The 21,984-nt window shown below is 36.9% G+C and overlaps 2 protein-coding genes across 4 annotated transcripts; both read right to left on the bottom strand.

The window, feature by feature from the left end:
• Window positions 1–268: 268 nt before the first annotated feature.
• On the bottom strand, window positions 269–8,061 carry LOC311077706 (B-cell receptor CD22-like). The gene is made up of 11 exons (XM_084106304.1): window positions 7,972–8,061; window positions 6,521–6,577; window positions 5,779–6,129; window positions 5,432–5,680; window positions 2,781–3,035; window positions 2,427–2,669; window positions 2,248–2,338; window positions 2,087–2,132; window positions 876–962; window positions 738–797; window positions 269–520 (listed from the first exon to the last, which is right to left on the bottom strand). Exons 2-11 carry the CDS (start codon window positions 6,561–6,563, stop codon window positions 494–496), a joined length of 1,452 nt encoding a protein of 483 aa, XP_083962430.1. The 5' UTR covers window positions 6,564–6,577; window positions 7,972–8,061; the 3' UTR covers window positions 269–493.
• Window positions 8,062–9,142: 1,081 nt separating this feature from the next.
• Window positions 9,143–21,312, bottom strand: LOC311077690 (B-cell receptor CD22-like). 3 transcript variants are annotated; one of them, XM_084106281.1, is made up of 11 exons: window positions 21,210–21,312; window positions 20,873–20,927; window positions 20,041–20,391; window positions 19,703–19,951; window positions 16,592–16,846; window positions 16,188–16,442; window positions 15,814–16,056; window positions 15,639–15,726; window positions 15,446–15,491; window positions 9,759–10,009; window positions 9,143–9,522 (listed from the first exon to the last, which is right to left on the bottom strand). In XM_084106281.1, exons 2-11 carry the CDS (start codon window positions 20,916–20,918, stop codon window positions 9,465–9,467), a joined length of 1,842 nt encoding a protein of 613 aa, XP_083962407.1. In that variant the 5' UTR covers window positions 20,919–20,927; window positions 21,210–21,312; the 3' UTR covers window positions 9,143–9,464. The 3 variants fall into 3 exon arrangements, with proteins under 3 accessions (XP_083962407.1, XP_083962406.1, XP_083962405.1); XM_084106280.1 differs by having other exon boundaries at window positions 20,050–20,927; window positions 21,210–21,300; XM_084106279.1 differs by having other exon boundaries at window positions 20,041–20,927; window positions 21,210–21,300.
• Window positions 21,313–21,984: the final 672 nt, after the last annotated feature.

Raw genomic sequence — 21,984 nt, forward strand, 5'->3', positions numbered from 1 at the left:
GAATTTACAAATTGTTGGAAAAATGTGAACAATGTGTCATGAAGGGCATGATCAAAAAAGTTTGAGAACCACTGTTTTAGCATCAAATTATCAGAATTTAAAATTTCATTTGACATTGTATGACCTAACAAAGCCTCATTTTCTGAAATCATGTGACTTGGCCAGTTTAATATACACTTTAAAACACAGATTTTAAACAGAATGTTGAATCTTCGTACCTTTTTATCATTTAATGTTTTATTTGAAAAGGAATAAAGAGAAAAATCTGTCACATGGACTCTTTAATACACAGATAAAATATATAAAATATTACAGAAACAACTCTAAACTCATTTATTAATTACACATTGACTGTTTATTAATGTCACATGAATATAATCCATTACTTTCTGCAGAATGGAAACTCTGAAGATGCGTTTCATTTTTCATCAGTAGTTGTGATGTGGATGTGTCCAGCGATGGGACAAAAGCTGAGTAAAGTTTAGCTTGTGCTTCATCTTACTGTGGCGTCTTGCTGTGGCTACAACAGAAATAAGACACACATTTACATAAATCAACACTACAAATGGTACAAATAATCTCAGAAAAAAAAGATATATATTTCTGTCAGTGAATCGACTCATATCACATCTCGTAACAGAAAGAAAAGACTGTTTAGTATCTATTGAATAGTTGATTGACTACTGAGGACATTTTTTACATTTTTTGATGAAATTAAGAAGACTTGAGAAACTCACGGACAGATTCTCATATTCAGAAGAGCCCGACTGGTGAACAGCAGGTCTGGGATGGACAGTCTATCGGAAAAACACATTGATTATTGATTATCTGACTTTTTACTCTTTTGCACATGTAGTTTTTGATATTTCTCTTACTGTGAGTGTGTCGTAGAGGTCAGATGATCTGGACTTGAGGTCAAGACCTGTATATGTGCCTTCACTGGGATCAGTTCTGGGATTGTTCTACAGGGAAACAGAGAAAAGTGAAATCAGAGAGAAATGATTATCACCATTTTAAATAAAAAAAAAAATAAAAAAATGAATGTAAAAGATTTTAAATTGCTGCCATGACAATCAAAAGTGTAATCAATCGACAGTCTCTACTCATAAAACCATATACAAATCCTGAGTGTGTGTATATATATTCACAACATTCCCCATAATCCCCAGACTCTCATCCATCATCACATTCACCTCTGTCTCATTACCTTGTTTACTCACCCTATAATAGCCTGGTTTTCACATTCATTCTCTGCAAAGTCTTGTTTAGTGTTTGTACTGCAATTCTGAGCGTTCTGTCTGTTATTCCCGTGTTCTTGATCTCTGCCTGTCCTCGGATTTTCCTTTTTGCCTGTGTCCCCTGTGACCCCTGTGATCCTGTGACCCTGTGTCCCCTGTGACCCTGTGTCCCTGTGTCCCTGTGACCCTGTGTCCCTGTGTCCCTGTGTCCCTGTGACCCTGTGTCCCTGTGACCCTGTGACCCTGTGTCCCTGTGACCCTGTGACCCTGTGACCCTGTGTCCCCTGTGAGCCTGTGTCCCTGTGACCCTGTGTCCCCTGTGTCCCTGTGTCCCTGTGACCCTGTGTCCCTGTTATTGTTTGGACTGATTACTGTCTTTTTTGACCTCTTGCCTGTTTTCTGGATTACATTTTTGGATTACCCTCTGTTCAAATAAACTGCATTTGGATCCTCAACCTTCGTGTCTCAGAGCAGAAAGTGACAATATATGTGTTCTACCAGCCCGTTCTCATCCTAGGGCGTCATATATTGATGCTTTTGACATTTCGTCGACATCGAACGCACATGGCACCCTTTAGCGTCAATATGAGACGCAGATAGAAATGGGCCAGAAGGCGCCTCCTAGTGGTCTAACCCTAACCCTACACCAGACCTAAACCTACCCATAACCGAACAAAGCTCTGTGCGTGTCATATTGATGCTAAAGGGTGCCATGTGCGTTCGATGTCAACGAAATGTCAAAAGCGTCAGTATATGACGCCCAAGGATGAGAATGCGTTGGTTCTACATGTACAAAGAAGCTGTTACTGATTTATTAGTATCATTCTGTGGTTCTTTGGCCATCTTACCTCATACTCGTGTATTGCAGATCTACAGTTCATCCTTTTCTTCTGACTGTTAAAAATAAACAGAAACAAGCCATTTCATTGTTTTGTGTAATATTCAAATGTACTTTTGCATTAGTCTAAAAGCAAATTATATTACTCTTTGTTGATACATTTTTATTTACATTGTATACAGTATGATGGTGATCATGATAGTGAATATTGCACATGCCACTGTGATCACTACCCAGACGAGCCAACCAGCACCACGATGATCTGAAAGAGGGAGAATATCATAATTAAACCTACAAACTAAGAATGACACTATAACTGTCTTGAACCCTTTATAAAATAAAAGCTTCACCTGTGACAGTTACAGCGTCTGATCTCTGAGATCCATGTTGATTGTGAGCCTGACAGTAGAAGCGTCCACTCTGTAGTGCACTGAAACTCTGTCCAGATCCAACAGCTGAGGTTTCATTCTCCTTAAACCAGCTGAAGTTCAGAGCAGGAGGGTTTGAGTCACTGATGCAGTTCAGAGTCACTGAATCTCCCTCCACTATTACACCAGATCCACTCATCAACACTGAGACGCTCCTGGGTGGGTCTATAACAATTATCAGATTATTATTTTTAAATCGAATTACACATTTTTAAAATTGCTAATATGGACTGAATTTATCAAAACAGAAAATCTTATGTTTTATCATTAACTCACACATGACGTTTAAAGTCACAGTATCAGAGTATTTCCCTCCATGTTCATTGATGGACTTGCACTTGTATTCTCCACTGTCATCAGAGCTGATCTTTGAGATGCTGAAGATTCTTCCAGATCCTCCAAACGTTCCTCCTTTAATCCAGTTGATTTCTGCAGGAGGGTTTGAGTCACTGATGCAGTTCAGAGTCACTGAATCTCCCTCCACTATTACACCAGATGGACTGATGGAGATCACAGGTTTCACTGGAGGATCTACAGGAGAAACATATAGTATCACCCGTCACTCGCCCCACCAAAGCACTTCTATTTCTGTTCTTACATACAGATGGTAGGGACAGAATTTAGCATAAACAACATGAATCCATGGATCCTTGAGTCAAAAGGTCATGCCACTTATTAAGAAAATCCAAAACGAACAATTTTTTCTGTGTGTGTGGTGTCAGTAAATCAGTGCTGGATAGATTACTTACAAACTATAGTCGGTTACTGATTCCAAATTACATGACAAAAATTATAGTTAGTAACATAATTGTTAGGTGTGGCTGTAGAAAGCGCTAGTGATGTTCGGTTCTTGAACGAATTGTTCTTTTGAGCCGGTAGGAAGTAACCAGTCGAGCCGGTTCATTAATCAAACTGAATCGAACTTTAGTTCCAGGTTAATGATGCAAAACACACAAGACAAAGTAGCATGTGCCTCTCAAAAAGACCCCACTGTCGAAGTCTGCAGAGGATTACCGAGGATGGCGTAGTGCCATCATTGCTTGATGACGTATGGAACAGATGAAACATTTTTTTTGAACAGGGGCTCATTGGTCAGCTCTGTTGCCTCACAGCAGGATTCCTTTCAGTTTGCATGTTCTCCCGTGTCAGCGTGGGTTTCTCCAGGGGTACTACAGTTTCCCCCACACCACATGTAACGGAGGCCAGCTAGTAGTCGCTGTGAGTAAACCTCACTCCTCTGATCTCAATAGGCGCTCTAGCGGCAGACATTAGAGGCTGCAGTCTTTAGCCTTCTTGTTACAGCGCCTGACTCTCACGCCGGAGACTAGGGTTCAAGGCCCGCACAGAGCGGGGCGAGTAGGACCGGGGTGGAGGGGTACCATAGAGAGAGGTATCATACAAATAAATAGTTTTAAAATCATATATTGTGATTTCTGGATTTTTTTTTAGATTATGTCTCTCACAGTGGACATGCACCTACGATGACAATTTCAGACCCCTCCATGATTTCTAAGTGGGAGAACTTGCAAAATAGCAGGGTGTTCAAATATTTATTTTAAATATAATTAATTAATAACTAAATTAAACATAACCCTAACAGTAATCTATTACATTACACACATTGCCTTGTTTATCACATTAATTTGAATAAGATATGCTTGGTATAAATACATATAACCTGACTGTATTATGCAACAGTTATTTTTTTTTTTCAAACATTTGTTGCATAATACTGGTTACACAACAAAAAGTATTGTATTTTTTGTTTTGTTTTCTTTAAAGCTACACTGTGTATTTTTTTAAAGTTGATTCTTAGCAAAAACACTTTGTTCTTTCAAAATTATATGTGCTCATTCATGTGTAATTACTTCTACCAACTAATCAAGTATTTGAGTCGCTCGAATGGCAGCAGCCGTGTTGCGCGTCCATCTTGAAAATACATTAGCCAAAGAGGGACATACCTGGAAATTCAAGCCTTGCCTTTCGCGCTTTTACACTTGGTGTCACCGTGACGAATGCGAGAGGGAGATTACTTGCGACTGTCGGCAGATTTGAAAGCCTGTTGAAGATGGAGGATCACACCTATTCTCAAGGACATGTAGCAGAGTCGCCAAGGAAGTGAAAGAGAGAATTAAAACGACAACACGACAGGCAAATCAACAAGACCAAAGTCAATATTGGAGTGGCTTTTCCAAGATGGAAAGAGCTCATGAGGAGCAAGGATTTTAAAAAGTTTCCTGCTTTCTTCTCGACAGGTAATTCAGCCTATTTGTGTAAATGCAAAGTTTTATAGTTGATTGTTTAACTATAGCATGTTTGTGGATAACGCTAGAACGACGTCTAGGATACTTTTCCTCACGTCAATGATGAAAAGGATTGTTTACCTTGTAAATAATGCGGCCACCGTAGGAGTTAAAACGCCCTCGGAATGGGAGGGGCTAGAAAGTAATATTCAGTTAATAGTCATAAACAATTTCACCGCTAGATGGGAGAAAATCTTACACAGTGTAGCTTTAAAAAAGAGAAAAAAATGTTGAGGTACTTACAATAGAAGTGAATGGGGCTAATTTTGGAGGATTTAAAGGCATAAATGTGAATCTTATTATTTCATAAATGCATTTACAATCAGTATTTTGTTCAAATATGTGCATTATTTGAGCTTTAAAGGTGTTTAAACCATTATTTGAACAGCTGTTTTAGTGTGTTGTGTTTATGGTGTGGCGTTGTCATGACAACGGTGTGTAAAATTGAATATAACATAAAATGTTAAAATCACACATATTGTTCATGTTTTGTGACTGTATTATTGAAACAGTGAGCATTTAAATGTTTTAAATATTAGCCCCAATTACTATCATTTTTAAAGAAAGGGAGGGACGAGTGAACTCTACTGGCTTTGGAAAGAAAACTTTAAAGAACATACTCACACATGACATTGAGCTGAACAGCAGGAGAGATGTGAGTGTGTCCGTCTACAGCACAGCTATATCTGCCTGAATCCTCTCTTCTGACTGGATTGAGGGAGAGTTTGTTACTAAATTTTCTGTTAGTTAATATCTTCTGTGAGTTTCTGTACCAGATGAATGTTGCTCTGTCAGTCAGAGCGCAGCTGCTTTTACATCTCAGAGTGACTGAATCTCCCTCTGTCACTCTCTCAGGAGACTCCACCTGAAGATCTGAACACAACACACACATTATATCTAGTGCTGCTGTCATACACTGATTATTATTCAACATAATGCACAGAAGAAGAGATAAACCTCATCAAACTCACCTGTGACATTAAGAGTCACTCCAGGGTTACCAATCCATTTTCCATCAGGTTTATCAGTGATGAATCTGAAATAGTACATGTGTGAATCCTTCAGTGTCACATGACTCAGTCTGACGGTGCAGTTCTGCTGTTTATCTCCCAGATACTGAAGCCTCTGACTGTATTCAGGGTCCTCAGACAGATCTGGAGGCTCAACACCCCTTAGAATTGGTCCTTTTGTCCAGAACACTTTCTCAATCTGATGTCCAGTAGGGTATTTATAAGTGCATCTCATTATCACTGTTGAGTCCTTTAGTGCACAGATGTGTGAAGGACTGTAACTCACACTCCAGTCAGCACTACTGAAAACTCCTGAAACACACATTAAAGGGATAGGTCACACAAAAACGATTGTTTCATAATTATTGACCCCGTGTTTCATTACATTCTTATTCTTTTTGTAGAACACGTGAAATTCTGATATTGCAAAAACATTAAAATAATCATTATTGATGCACATATTTATATTGTACATTAATTTCAGAGAGAATAATTTAAACATTTATCTAAAGTTATTATTCTTTTTTTTAAATTTTAGCTCTGCCTTTATTTTTTACTTTATTTTGATGAATTTTTTTTCACAGAAATTTGTTTGTGAAAGGGGTTTTAACAGGGTGCTGCCGGACTCATGGTTTTAAAAAAAAGAAAGACTTTGATGAGTGACTAAAGAACATTAAAATATTCTCCATCAGGAGCGACTCACCGTGAATCATGAGCAGAAACACCAGAGGAAGAGGAGGAGCCATTATCAGTGACGTCACTACAAGAACAATAATACAGTATCGCACACTCAATGATCATTAAAAAAAAATAATCTTTAGCTTTAAAAACATTTCCATAAGGCCTCCCTCATTTACACTGCAGGTCTTGATGCCCAATTCTGATTTGTTGCCTATATCCGATTTTTTTGACTGTCTGTTTACACGTTCTTTAAATTGTGACCCATATCTGATTCATGTGTTTACACTTGCCATAGGCTACTATCTGAAACATATTGCGCATGCTTAAAGGGTTAAATTATCTTGCACAGATGGACGAACACGAAATATGCTTCATGCTCTGCGATATGCGAAGTTGCCAAACACCACTTTTGAATAAGAAACAATGTCTATAAAACTCGTTAAAACTCCACGAATCACAAGCGTATCGGTGAGAACACTCGTTAAAACACACACCCGAACTTGACTGCACATCACATATTTTACATTATTGATACTACTTTCATTTGTAATGTAACGGACCAATCTACGGGACATAAATTAAGCCTTAAATTAAGGGGTTATTGGGCAGGAAATAGAAATGAACACAAAAAAAGTGCCTAGAGCCTGTACTTACACAACACTGACAGTGGAGTTGCGCTCAGGAGTAGGGCAGCTGTGGACGATTTTCTTTTTCTTTTTTGAGCGACTGCGGATGAATTCTTTCTATGCACACACAATATGACGTCACACTCTGCGTGTATGTTTTAAAAATATGATTGAACATGTAAATAGTCCTAGCACTTTTTAAATAGCCCACTGAAAGTGTTTATTACAAATAAATGACTAAATGCTTAAAATGAATAAATGTAAATGAACCAAATTTTTTGTTACATTTACAATCCTGTGAAAACACTTCCCGTGCCCCTCTCCACATTCCTCTCCTACGATGACACAACGTTTCGTCTGGCCATCCGTCCCTTATTTGCAGATGTGCGTCGGGGTTTCTCTCGTCATTAAACCGCGGAGACGTTGCCTAATAACCTCAGAAAATCCGATCTGCCTGTTTACATGACAGTCGCATTGGCACATATCCGATTTATTTCCACATATGAATGAGGCCTGAAACCAATCTCGAAATATCCGAATGCATATGTTTTTTTCCTGTTTACACTGTCAGAGAACACATCGGATCTGTGTCGCATATGAGCAAAAAATCGGAATTGGTTCACATTTCACTGACAGTGTAAACGAGATGGGTTTGTCAGATAAGAGAGACATCAAACATGTGCAGTATTGGGGGTCCTCAAAGACCAGGATTATAAAACAATCTTTAGCTTGAAAAACATTTCCATAAATAATGTTTCATTGAGAATATTTCCTTTTAAATAGTTTAGTGGTTTCTACAACAGTATTAATCTGACTATATTCACACAGTAACCAGCGTAACTCTTACCGTGTTCTGGTGAGTCTCTCCAGCAGGCGTTGAACTGATGAATTTCTCGTGGTTACACACTGTTCGTTTTAAAATACTTGCACAGACAGAAAATGTTTCTTCCTCTTTCTTGACTCCTGCCCACACAAGCAACTTCAGACAACTTTTCTTCATGATCCAATGGCATTTATTGATATCTAAAACGTAATTAAACCCAAAATGTTTAACAATATGAAGAATTTTGTCCACCAATTTGATAGGTCATGTACAAAGGTTTATTAAATTATAGGACGCATTTACAGTTTAACTTGAATTTCAGCATTTTAAGAGTGAAGGGATGCTCATAAATAAATTATATGATAAAAGTGTAATTTATTTATAAATAAATAAAAGTGGGTTTTTTAAACTTAGTTTTTATAGCCTTTTGTCCTGGAAACATTTTCTGTAGAATTATTGAGCAAGACACTCAAGATAGGAACTTATATTGAGTAAGACTGGATGTCGACACTTTGACAACCGACAGACAAGTTGTATTTTGACATCCTCAAGATAATATTTGCCTTCAGTTTATTGGCGAAAAGAATAGCGACAGGAAGTGGTGGCCAGTAGAGATGGGTGGGACAGGAAATGACCTCATCCAGAATCAGTTCGCCCACACATGAGCGCCAGCCCATAATGAAGAACACATGCACAGCCCAATGTGTCTCAATGTACGTCATCGCTCAAAATGAATTCTTAGCTAATATTGCTTAATACAAAACCCCCTAAAAGGACATGGAGATTCAAAAGTATGAGATGGGAGGAGAAATAATTTTTCAATGCTTTTTCATTTGCTCGCAAGAGTTTCATGCATGAGGAATTCAAATGATTTGAGAAAAAATGCAAAAGCATTGAAATATAATTTCCACCACCATGTGACTTTAGGGGCTCCATTAAATGTAGTTTTAGTCAAGCTGATTAAACCAACATGATTGACCTCGTCTTAACACACGCACACAGAAGTTGCTCTACAAATAATCGTCACTGGTGACTTTAATAGACTGAGGTGTTCATCAAAGCTTTAATTTTATCCACTGTTGCACAAGTTTGTTAGAACAGCCCAAATATTAATATTAACCCAGCTATCACATATAGTAGGTTATTCTGAGCTTAGGTCTACAATGACCCAGAAATGACCACACACAAGATTGAATTTGGTCAAATTGATACAGTCTTTTTATTTGCTTACAGAAAACACATGAAGTCAAAAGTTCAAATGACTTTAACAAACAAATTACCAAGCAGTGACATCACAAAATGTTTTTAGTCTCACTAAACATGTGTTGTTGGTTCTTTGGCTCTTGTATTCTGCTCTTGTAATGAGAAAAAGACCACATACACTGCATTCCTGACATCTATTCACCTTATTTAATGAATAATAAATAACTGAGTGAATTAGCATGCTAAATTGACAGCCCTACTCTCAGAATATTGTTCACTGTTTTGGTCTTTGTCTTCATGATGGTCTCATTTACTCATTTGACACAGCTGTAGATCACAGACGCCTCTTCCACAGTCTGCACATTTGATAGCCTAAAAACATCAAATAAAACAACAATCATGGTATGTATCAGAATACATGATGATAAAAGTCATTAAACAATTCAGATGTTTCTGAAACATCAGTGGGACACAAAGTTATAAAAAAAAAGTCCAGATTTAAAGAACTATAAATTCTCCTTTCATCAACACAAAAGTAACATGAGGGTGAGTTGATGGCAAATGTTTTATTTTTGCGTAAACTGTCTCTTTAAGCTCGTTCTTCTCACCTCAGGACAGAATCAGGCTGTCGGATCCTGATATTGCTGTAGTGGCTTTCGTTCTCCTCTGCTCTCTTCGTCTCTGTCTTTCTGTGATGTTGGACAGTTGCGTACTGGATCTCCTCAGTATCTCTGCATTCAGGAGCATTTCCGTCTCTTCTGGGTTTGCTGGAAGTAACACTGGCGTACTGAGCGTCATCACAATCGGCTGATTCAGAAACATGAACGTCTCTCTCTGTTACGGTAGAGTACAGATTGTCCTGAAACGGAAGAAAATTAAATATTATTTATCATTCACATTTAAAGGCTGTTCACACAGAACACGTTTTTCCATTTCAGTGCACTACTTTTCCATTGTTTTTCTACACTGTTAGCCCTTGCTGTAAAAAAAGGCGTAATTCAGACAGTATCATACCATTTCGCATTAAAACAGTAATATACCGTAGAAAACAAAAATAGCCTACAGGAATATACTGTAAATGAACAGTGCTCAAAATCGACACTCAGAGGCTGTTTTCCCAATCACACCCAATACCCTCATTCACTATTCCCTACATTAGTTCACTAATATAGTCCCCTTGACAGAGTGAATGAAAAGAAGTGAGTGAATTGAGAAACTGATGAACACCTGATAAGCACACTGTAAAGAGGTTGCTGTAAATTTTACAGTAACTTACTGGCAGCTGGATGCCAGTAAGTTACTGTAAAATGTTTTACAGTATTATTACTGTATTTTCACTTACAGTATACTGTACCATTTACTGTAATTGCATTTACAGTATTATTACTGTACTTGCATTTACAGTATTATTACCGTATTTTCATTTACAGTATTAGTATTGAGTTTTTTTTTCTTTTTTTTTTTTTTCATCATTTAAATTTTCTTTTTTAAATTTGTTTACCCCACCCCCCAAAAAATCACAATAACTCACAAACATTTGTCATTATAATATTCTTTTTAATCGTTGAACATTTTGTTTTAGAAACTTCAAATTACAAATCTTGACCTTTTGGAGCCACTAGCTGAAGAAAAAAAAAGGCAACATCTCCAAAGTCCATAGAATTAATCTCCTGGTGACCATTTATATCTGTAGCATGGCAAAAACGTACACACACTGAAAAGCAAAACAGGCCAGTCAGCAAGTCAGTTTGTGTTGTTACATTTCAGTAATTTTGCCAGTCAAAGTTGACAAGCTCTCTGATGAGAAACACTGAGGGTTTCAGGCTGATGCTTTTCTTTGGACCTTTCCAGATTTCCATCTGATCTGTGCCTTTGGTGTTTGGTGCCATCAGGGTTGACTCTCAGAATGAACCTGCAAACACAAGCAGGGAAAAAATACATAATTTTTTCAGACCGGTGTTGGCAGAATTTTCCCTAACCCTCAAACTTGATGCTGCATGTACTTTGGCGTTAATAAAAGCACTACATCTGATTCTGAATCCACCTACAGTAGTGGTGGGGGAAAAATCGATTCTGTTCAGTGTCGCAATATTTTGCGCACGCAATTATATTGATACAGTAGCGCAAAGTATTCCAATAAAGGTTATAAGGCTGTGACGGTGGCAGTTTTTTTTACCACTGCGGTGGTAATGGACCAACTACCTGCAGTGGTTGGGGGGTTATTATGAAAATTGAAATAAAAAAATGTAGTTTACTCGAGCAAAAAAGTCTTTATTTGAGCAATTCCGTCAAAGAAGCAACACAAAGCCTGTAAAGCATTCAAATACATATCAGTAAATATTAGAAACTTACATAATAGAAAAGTTAAATCTATAAAAAAAAAAACTTTCGTTTAATACTTCCACACAAAGACACGTGATTCCACATGAAGCCATACCGCTCTGTGCTTTGAGAGGGATGACACGAGGAGGAAAGAGACCATCGATCTATTTTCTGATATCTTCATGTTTTCTACTTGTTGTAAAAGGTATGAAAAGTGAATTTAATCTTCCACAAGGGCAAGACATTTAAGCTATGTTTGAAATTGCGCTGCCAAAGAGAGCGAAACTAAAAATCAAATAAACTTGACGTGCCGTACATGTCTAATAACAAGCAAAAACTGTGTTGAAATGAATCTGACGTGCAAGTAAAAGTAATCTGTCCTACAACGTTTTTCTACTTTACCACAGTAAAGAATGTGAATGTAATAGGCCTAAATAAAAGCGAACCAAGGAAGAAACGTTTATAATCCCCTTCGAAAATCGAGACGTACGTGAAGATTTTGGGGAAAAAACAAGGTATTACATGCAGGGATGAGTCACAATTTTTGGATATTCGATTAGTTTATTTAATTATAGAATTATAGTATATCGAATAGGTTCTGTAATTATTCTCTAAAATAAAATCTCCATGTTTTTGGTGCTAATGCGGTGGTGACGCGTTCATATAATTACGTTCTGTAATAAGGTCCTGTGTCCTGAATGTTCAAGGACAAAGTTTTTGCACTAGCTTCCAGTAAATGTGTAGCAGAATCGAATCGCAATACTTGCTGTATCGCAATGTTAGGAAGCGCAATAATATTGAATTGTGGCCCAAATAACGCAATACTATCGAATCATCAAATTTTTGCCAATTTCCACCCCTAACCTACAGGGATGGTATTACCCCATAATACATTACATTAAAATCATTAAAGCATTTCAATACATTCCTGTAGCTTAGATTTCCAGGGAATGGATAATTTTTTAATTAAACTTAATACAATGTAAGTTGCTTTGGATAAAAGTGACTTCCAAATGCATGCATGTAAATGTAATGTAATGTAAAAAAAAATATATATATATATATTTTGGTTTACCTGATTCTGCATTCGACAAAATAGACAGCTAATGCTGAAGAGTCGTCTGTTAGCAGTTGTAACTGGATGATGATTCTGCCCTTCATTGTCAGCATCCATGTTTTTGCTTTGAGAACAGACTCTCCTGAAACAGACAAAGTCACAGCAGCCTTTTAGTGTTATAGTTTACAGAAAAAAACTAAAATACAATAACAGAACTTATTACTAACAACAATAACATGTGGGGTGAAGATGAGGTAAGATATAATGTTGTATGGTGTTTATAGTTTTTAATCAATTAAACAACATTAAAAATATTAGTTAGCAAAACTTTGCTATATTGATAATGGTATATTGCTAACCCTTTCCTCCTCCTTCTCCTCTTCCTCCTCCAACGTCAACCCGTTCTGTGTATTAGTGGAGAGCGTCAGCAGTGATGTACAGTCCGGAGGGAATGGCTGCTGCAAATTCAAAATAAAGAACAGAAAAGAACATGTTTGCCTGCTTAACTAATGCATACTTCAGCTAATTTAGTTGATGTCATCTTACTCACCTGTAGATGTTATCACCATTACGAAGGCAATCACAAAAAAGACTCCAAAATACACCTCCGACATTTCAGACGACATAATTCAGACCACAAACTTGAAAATAAAACAAAAGATGAAATTAACAATGGTGTTGGATAAAGGGTTAGTTTACTCAAAATTGTGAATTCTGTCACCATTTACTCACCCTCAACTTGTTCATAACTTCCATTCAATTATTTAATGTGCTGTATACAAAAGAAGATATTTTAAAGAACATGAGCAACCAAACAGTTACTGATCCCCATTGACATCCAAAGTATTTTTTCTATTATAGAAGTCCATGCGGACCAGCCACTATTTACCAACATTATTCAAAATATCTTATTTTATGTTCAGACGAAAGAACTTCATGCAGGTTTAGAACACGTTGTGGGCGAGTAAATGATGACATACATAATTTTCTGTTTAAGGTGTAACTTACTACGTTATCCCTTTAACTTAGTTTTACTCAGTATTTACGTTGTACATCTGCCAAAAAGTTGTGAAAGAGGAGACAGAACATACCAAAGTTATTATGCTTCTCTGTTTAATAAGTTTACTTCGGCTAATTTAGGTGAAGTTGACCATAACGTTACATACCAGTTGATGTTATCACAATGAAAAGGCTCCAACACACTCCATCGTTGCAGATGGCATTATCCAGATCACAAACCTAAAAATAAATCATATAGGCCTACGTGAAAATATTGTTTAAAACCCGCACTTTAACAAGGGTTTCGTCTATCTCACTTTACCTCAGTATTTCACGTTGAGTTCGCTGTTAGCTCGGTTAACGTTACCGACGACTCCGCCCGCCTGATGAGCTAACTTGCGTTAAAGAGGCAGAGGAACACACAACCATTATTTTTCATAGTTTTAACTAAAGAATATTTCGGCTAATATAGGTGAACTTAACTTACTCACCAGTTAATATTATCACCGTGACAGCGACCCGGCCGACAGTCAGGAAAAAAGACAGTAATAAAGGCACCAAAAAAACATTCTGACGACAGTCAGGAAAAAAAGGCACTAAAACCATTCAGACGAAAACAAAACGATACATCATGTTAGTTTGCTGTTAACATAAGTAAAAACATTTGAAAATGTTTGTTTTACATAAAATAGAAATTATATACTAACCTTTTTGGTGAGTTACATGATCTTTTGTCCGTGCATTAACTGCCACTTCACCCCTCAAAAAAACACTTGAAAAGAAATCCCTCTTGCCATTGGTCAGTTTTTCGCGGGCAAGTTCACTACTGTAAATTGATTTACAGTAGTGAAGAATTACAGTAGTGACCCTATATTTTCCCATAATCCTTTGCTGTTTACAGTAACATACTGTATACATATTTTACAGTATCTTACTGTACATATTACAGTAAAATACTGTTCAAATTACAGAAATCCGTTACAGTGCAGAATCACTGCAGGACAGACAAACAAGAACAGAAAAAAGAGAAACACAAGAACTACAACTGACGTCCAGTAACACTGAGTGTGAAACCAGTTTACAAACCAGTTTACGATTATTGATTTCATACATGTACAAAAGTTCTTGTTGAGAATTAACAGAGATTTAGTTAATAATAAAGTTTGTTGTCACCATGATGGAGATCAGTATTTGCTTTAGTTGGTCTCTTGTCCCTGGACTTCTTACCATTCATCTCTCTCTGGCTGCTGTAACAGTGAGTTTATAAAACACATTTGATATGGCAAGAAAAAGTCAAGAGGAAGGTGATCAGGTGTTTTTATTCTTTTGTGATGATGTCACAATCATCCTGGACATGCCTGATTTTCAGATTTTTCTGGCTTCCAGTAAAGTATAGAGTTGAATTCAAGATCTTGCTACTTACTTATAAGGCTCTCAGATCTTCATCTTCAATTTCTCTTGTGGTACCTCGGATTTGACTAACTACCATGGGTGCCAGATCTTTTAGTTATGCTGCCGCCCACCTATGGAACTTTCTTCCCCTTGATGTTCACAATAGCGATTGCTTGTTGACTTTTAAAACGCGTCTTAAGACATATCTTTTTATACAAGCTTTTTGTATAACATGTTGTATTGAGTTTTTAATGCACTTTATCTGTATGCGGCTTGTTAGTTGTGTGTATTGTCTTATTCAGTGACCTGTATATTGCTTGTGAGGTGACCTTGGGTGTTATGAAAGGCGCCATTAAATAAAATGCATTATTATTATTATTATTATAAAATGCGGTAAACTTTTAAAAACACATCTCTAGACTTTCTGGGATTTTTTGTCTCTCGTTCCACTGACTTGTCTCTCACGTTTTGTGTGAATGGCCCCGTCTAACTAGACTATTCACATGTTGTGTCTGGAAGATTTACCTGTTTTTCAGTGAGGTCTTCAGCTTTAGCACCTCTTCGTTTTCTCCTGATTTAACAGACAATAAACTTGTAAGCTGCATTTTAAAGATTCATTACTACTCACATTACATGAGGCATTTCCACCTGCACTAGTCTGAAAGTGAATTACATTCATACACTCACTGTAATTGAGAATGATTTTATTCAAACTTACATTATAAACAGAATAATGATGATGACGATGAAGAATCCTAAACATGCTGTGATCCCCAACCAGACGAGCCAGCCGTGACCACGATGTACTGAAAGATGAAGAATTTGAGTTCAGATTAAGTCTCAAAGCTACATACTATAACTGTCTTGAACCCTTTATAAAAGAAAAGCTTCACCTGTGACAGTTACAGCGTCTGATCTCTGAGATCCATGTTGATTGTGAGCCTGACAGTAGAAGCGTCCACTCTGTAGTGCACTGAAACTCTGTCCAGATCCAACAGCTGAGGTTTCATTCTCCTTAAACCAGCTGAAGTTCAGAGCAGGAGGGTTTGAGTCACTGATGCAGTTCAGAGTCACTGAATCTCCCTCCACTATTACACCAGGTCCATTCATCAACACTGAGATGTTCCTGGGTGGGTCTAATAACAATTCTTCTTCTTATTATTATTATTATTATTTTTTAATTGTATTACACATTTTTTAAATTGCTAATATGGACTGAATTTATCAAAACAGAAAATTTGCATCTTATGTTTTATCATTAACTCACACATGACGTTTAAAGTCACAGCATCAGAGTATTTCTCTCCATGTTTATTGATGGACTTGCACTTGTATTCTCCACTGTCATCAGAGCTGATCTTTGAGATGCTGAAGATTCTTCCAGATCCTACAATCGTTCTTCCTTTAAACCAGCTGATTTGTGCAGGAGGGTTTGAGTCACTGAAGCAGTTCAGAGTCACTGAATCTCCCTCCACTATTACACTAGATGGACTGATGGACACTGAGACGCTCCTGGGAGGGTCTAATAACAATTATTATTATTATTATTATTATTATTATTATTATTATTATTATTATTATTAAATTGTATTACACATTTTTTAAATTGCTAATATGGACTGAATTTATCAAAACAGAAAATTTGCATCTTATGTTTTATCATTAACTCACACATGGCGTTTAAAGTCACAGCATCAGAGTATTTCTCTCCATGTTCATTGATGGACTTGCACTTGTATTCTCCACTGTCATCAGAGCTGATCTTTGAGATGCTGTAGATTCTTCCAGATCCTACAAACGTTCCTCCTTTAAACCAGTTGATTTCTGCAGGAGGGTTTGAGTCACTGATGCAGTTCAGAGTCACTGAATCTCCCTCCACTATTACACGAGCTGGACTGATGAAGATCACGGGTTTCACTGGAGGATCTACAGGAGAAACATATAGTATCACCCGTCACTCGCCCCACCAAAGCACTTCTATTTCTGTTCTTACATACAGATGGTAGGGGCAGAATTTAGCATAAACAACATGAATCCATGGATCCTTGAGTCAAAAGGTCATGCCACTTATTAAGAAAATCCAAAACGAACAATTTTTTTCTGTGTGTGTGGTGTCAGTAAATCAGTGCTGGATAGATTACTTACATACTATAGTCGGTTACTGATTCCAAATTACATGACAAAAATTGTAGTTAGTAACATAATTGTTAGGTGTGGCTGTAGAAAGCGCTAGTGATGTTCGGTTCTTGAACGAATTGTTCTTTTGAGCCAGTAGGAAGTAACCAGTCGAGCCGGTTCATTAATCAAACTGAATCAAACTTTAGTTCCAGGTTAATTACGCAAAACACACAAGACAAAGTAGCATGTGCCACTCAAAAAGACCCCACTGTTGAAGTTTGCAGAGGATTACCGAGGATGGCGTAGTGCCATCATTGCTTGATGACGTATGGAACAGACGAATCGTGTTTTTAAACCAGCTGTCCGAATGAAATGCACTGTAAAAAAGAATACATTGATTTTATTAGTATCTAATTAATAAAAATGAGGCAACAGATTACAAGCAATATTATTAATTAAATTTAACAAATTAGAATTGAGTAATAATTAATCAAATGAATTCCTTAAAAGGTAACCATTTAAAATGAGTAAAATTTACAAAATATCTTTTATTGCCAACATTGAAGACACCTGGTGTTAACAAGCAGAATCACTGAAGGAGAAAACCATAATTAAAGTCACCATTGTGGAGATCAGTGTGTGTTTTAGTTGGGCTCTTGACCTTAAATTATTAACTTTAAGTTTTGTTCGGCTGCTGTACCTGAGTTATAACAGCCAGATGAACAAAGAGGAAAGGTGATCTGATGGTGTTGGTTGTGATTTAACATAATCATTATTTCACAATCATTTGACCTGAATCACTGAACTCATAGAGTGCAATTTATGAGTTAGGTTTACTTTATTAATTATGACAGCACCGGCCTTGTACGGCATAATATTTTTAACTTTTACAATGTAAGGCAAATCATTTCTAAAAAGTTTCTCTTACATAAAAGGGAGACACACAGACATCAATAATCAGCCTGTGAATCTCAACAATGGTGACATTTATAAAGCCTGTTGCAGTGCATTCTGGGTTCCACCAATCAAAACTCATTCATGGCTCCCATCATGCATTGCTGCATGAATAAATAATGAGCTTATGTTCAGAGGTGATCTGTTTGTCACCATTGCTGAGATTCATACGCAAAATCTTGATGTGTGTTTGTGCCTAAAAAAAAATATATATATATATTTAATTTTTTTATTTTTATTATTGATTTGATCATTTGGATTTCATTGAAAAGGCTAAAAATATTATACTGCTGTAATTAATAAAGTTAACCTAACTCAAAAATTGGACTCTATATGAGGTTCAGTGATTCAGGTCTAATGATTGTGAAATAATGATTATGTTAAATCACAACCAACACCATCAGATCACCTTTTCTCTTTGTTCATCTGGCTGTTATAACTCATGTACAGCAGCCGAACAAAACTTAAAGTTAATAATTTAAGGGTCAAGCGCCCAACTAAAACACACACTGATCTCCACAATGGTGACTTTAATTATGGTTTTCTCCTTCAGTGATTCTGCTTGTTAACACCAGGTGTCTTCAATGTTGGCAATAAACGATATTTTGTACATTTTACTTATTTTAAATGGTTAACTTTTAAGGAATTCATTTGATTAATTATTACTCAATTCTAATTTGTTAAATTTAATTAATAATATTGCTTGTAATCTGTTGCCTCATTTTTATTAATTAGATATCAATAAAATCAATGTATTCTTTTTTACAGTGTGGCTCGCGGAAATGAATCAGACTTTTCATCACAAGTAAGCGCACGACGCAGGAGATTCAGAGAAATAAACAGTCCTTATCCATGAATCCGGGCGGCACAGGGACTCATTGGTCAGCTCTGTTGCCTCACAGCAGGAGTCCTTTCAGTTTGCATGTTCTCCCGTGTCAGCGTGGGTTTCTTCCGGGGTACTACGGTTTCCCCCACACCACATGTAACGGAGGCCAGATAGTAGACGCTGTGCGACTAAACCTCACTCCTCTGATCTCAATAGACGCTCTTGTAACAGATGTAATTCAGCCTATTTGTGTAAATTCAAAGTTTTATAGTTGATTGGTTAACTATAGCAGGGTTGTGGATAACGCTAGAACGACGTCTAGGATACTTTTCCTCACGTCAATGATGAAAAAGGATTGTTTACCTTGTAAATAATACGGCTACCGTAGGAGTTAAAACTCCCTCGGAATGGGAGGGGCTGGAAAGTAATATTCAGTTGGTAGTCATATACAATTTCACCGCTAGATGGGAGAAAATCTTACAGTGTAGCTTTAAAAAAGAGAAAAAAATGTTGAGGTACTTATAATAGAAGTGAATGGGGCTAATTTTGGAGGATTTAAAGGCATAAATGTGAGTCTTAGTATTTCATAAAAGCATTTACAATCAGTATTTTGTTCAGATATGTGAATTATTTGAGCTTTGAAGGTGTTTAAACCATTATTTGAACTGTGTGTTGTGTTCATGGTGTGGCGTTGCCATGACAACGGTGTGTAAAATTGAATATAACATAAAATGTTAAAATCACATATATTGTTCATGTACTATTGAAACAGTGAGCATTTAAATGTTTTAAATATTAGCCCCAATTACTATCATTTTTAAAGAAAAGGAGGGACGAGTGAACTCTACTGGCTTTGGAAAGAAAACTTTAAAGAACATACTCACACATGACATTGATCTGAACAGCAGGAGAGATGTGAGTGTGTCCGTCTACAGCACAGCTATATCTGACTGAATACTCTCTTCTGACTGGATTGATGAAGAGTTTGTTATTGTATTTATTCTCAGTTAATATCTTCTGTGAGTTTCTGTACCAGATGAATGTTGCTCTGTCAGTCAGAGCGCAGCTGCTTTTACATCTCAGAGTGACTGAATCTCCCTCTGTCACTCTCTCAGGAGACTCCACCTGAAGATCTGAACACAACACACACATTATATCTAGTGCTGCTGACATACACTGATTATTATTCAACATAATGCACAGAAGAAGAGATAAACCTCACCAAAGTCACCTGTGACAGTAAGAGTCACTCCTGGATTACCAAGCCATTTTCCATCTTTATCAGTGATGAATCTGAAATAGTACATGCGTGAATCCTTCAGTGTCACATGACTCAGTCTGACGGTGCAGTTCTGCTGTTTATCTCCCAGATACTGAAGCCTCTGACTGTATTCAGGGTCCTCAGACAGATCTGGAGGCTCTTCACTATTTTTATTAGTCCAGAACACTTTCTTGATCTGATGTCCAGTAGGGTATGTATAAGTGCATCTCATTATCACTGTTGAGTCCTTTAGTGCACAGATGTGTGAAGGACTGTAACTCACACTCCAACCACCCCACTGGCTACAAACTCCTGAAACACAAAATTTACAAGGCAACAAGGATAGGAAACAACAATAGAAGGAACAAATACCCATCTATGAGTTAAACAGGACCATACACTATCATTAAAACTTGTTTTTCTTTACAAAACTGTTGTTAATAAATGAAGAATTACACTTATGATGTGATCTGTGTAAAACCCACAGCCATCAGACAGAAGATGATGAAATGCAGGAAGCAGAACATTGAACACTAACCATGAAAACCGTTATGCTCTACATGTTATCAGCTTCAGCAGTTTATTTCAGCATTATATCAGCATAACCTGAATAATACCATTTTCGTTAGAAGCAACAAATAAATCACAGAAATTTCCCTCCATTATAGTAGATATTTTACCAGTGCTATATTTCCTGGGGCACCAGCAGTGCTAACTGATCCATGCTAACTAGCCAAAACCTTTTACTCTGAGTTAGTAATGAACTCGTGTGTCATTTACAGGAGAGACTCACCTGGAATCAGGAGCAGAAACACCAGAGCAAGAGTTATCAGTGACATCACAGGAAACTAAATAATGTACACAACAGTTCAATATGTCATCTTTCATTTCATAAAAACTATAATAACAGCCGTTTATTGCATTATAAACACTGCAAAAATGATACAAATACTTTACAATCTTCACTGTTAGTAGATTTCCACGGATGAAACTCATTTAAAGATAACGTTAGGAACACACGAGTCATCTAACAGAGGTTATTATGAAAGACAATGTTTCTCACTCCAATTTTCTTGTGTGGAAATTAATTATTTAGACAATATTAATTACTGAACAAGTGTATCTCTTACCGTTTTGTAGTTTCAGCCGCTGATAACAGACTCCAGGAGAGTGAAGTGCAAATGCAAGCTGAAAACTTTCTTCTGCTATTTTACAGTTTTTTCCTTCCTCTTTTTAAAGTCTGATCAACCTTCCCCACGCCGAGACAGGAACAACCCGAATGAAACCACTTGCAAATAGAAAAAGATAAAACACTCTCTCTAAAGGATTGGTTAAAGAATATCTAAAAGCATGACTACAGAGTTTACATTACAAATATCAAATGAAACTTTCAGTGTGAAGGGAAACCTCCTGTCAACATGATTAGATGGTGTTTTTCAGCTTCCTGAAAAGTGATCTTCTTTCTTTAAGACGAGTAGTTTTATAAAGACAGTGTTTACAAAATAAGATCAAACTGTGTGTGTTTACATCCATGTTCAGTATTTACACCTATTTGAGGGAGGAACATGCCATTGCCTTATAATAGAATGGAATCAGGAAACAATATGATGGATGAATGAATGGATGGATGGATGGATGGATGGATGGATGGATGGATGGATGGATGGATGGATGGATGGATGGATGGTTGGGTTGATAATTTTGTGGGCGAAAGAAAGACAGACAGAAAGAAAGAAAGAAAGAAAGAAAGAGAAAGAAAGAAAGAAAGAAAGAAAGAAAGAAAGAAAGAAAGAAAGAAAGAAAGAAAGAAGAGATTGATTATTGGATGGATGGATACAGGAATGGATGGATGGATTGATTAATTTGTGGATGAATGGTGGATGCATGGATGAATGAATGAATGAA

Source organism: Abramis brama (assembly GCF_963993115.1).
Source record: "Abramis brama genome assembly, chromosome: 2".
Lineage (NCBI taxonomy): Eukaryota > Metazoa > Chordata > Actinopteri > Cypriniformes > Leuciscidae > Abramis > Abramis brama.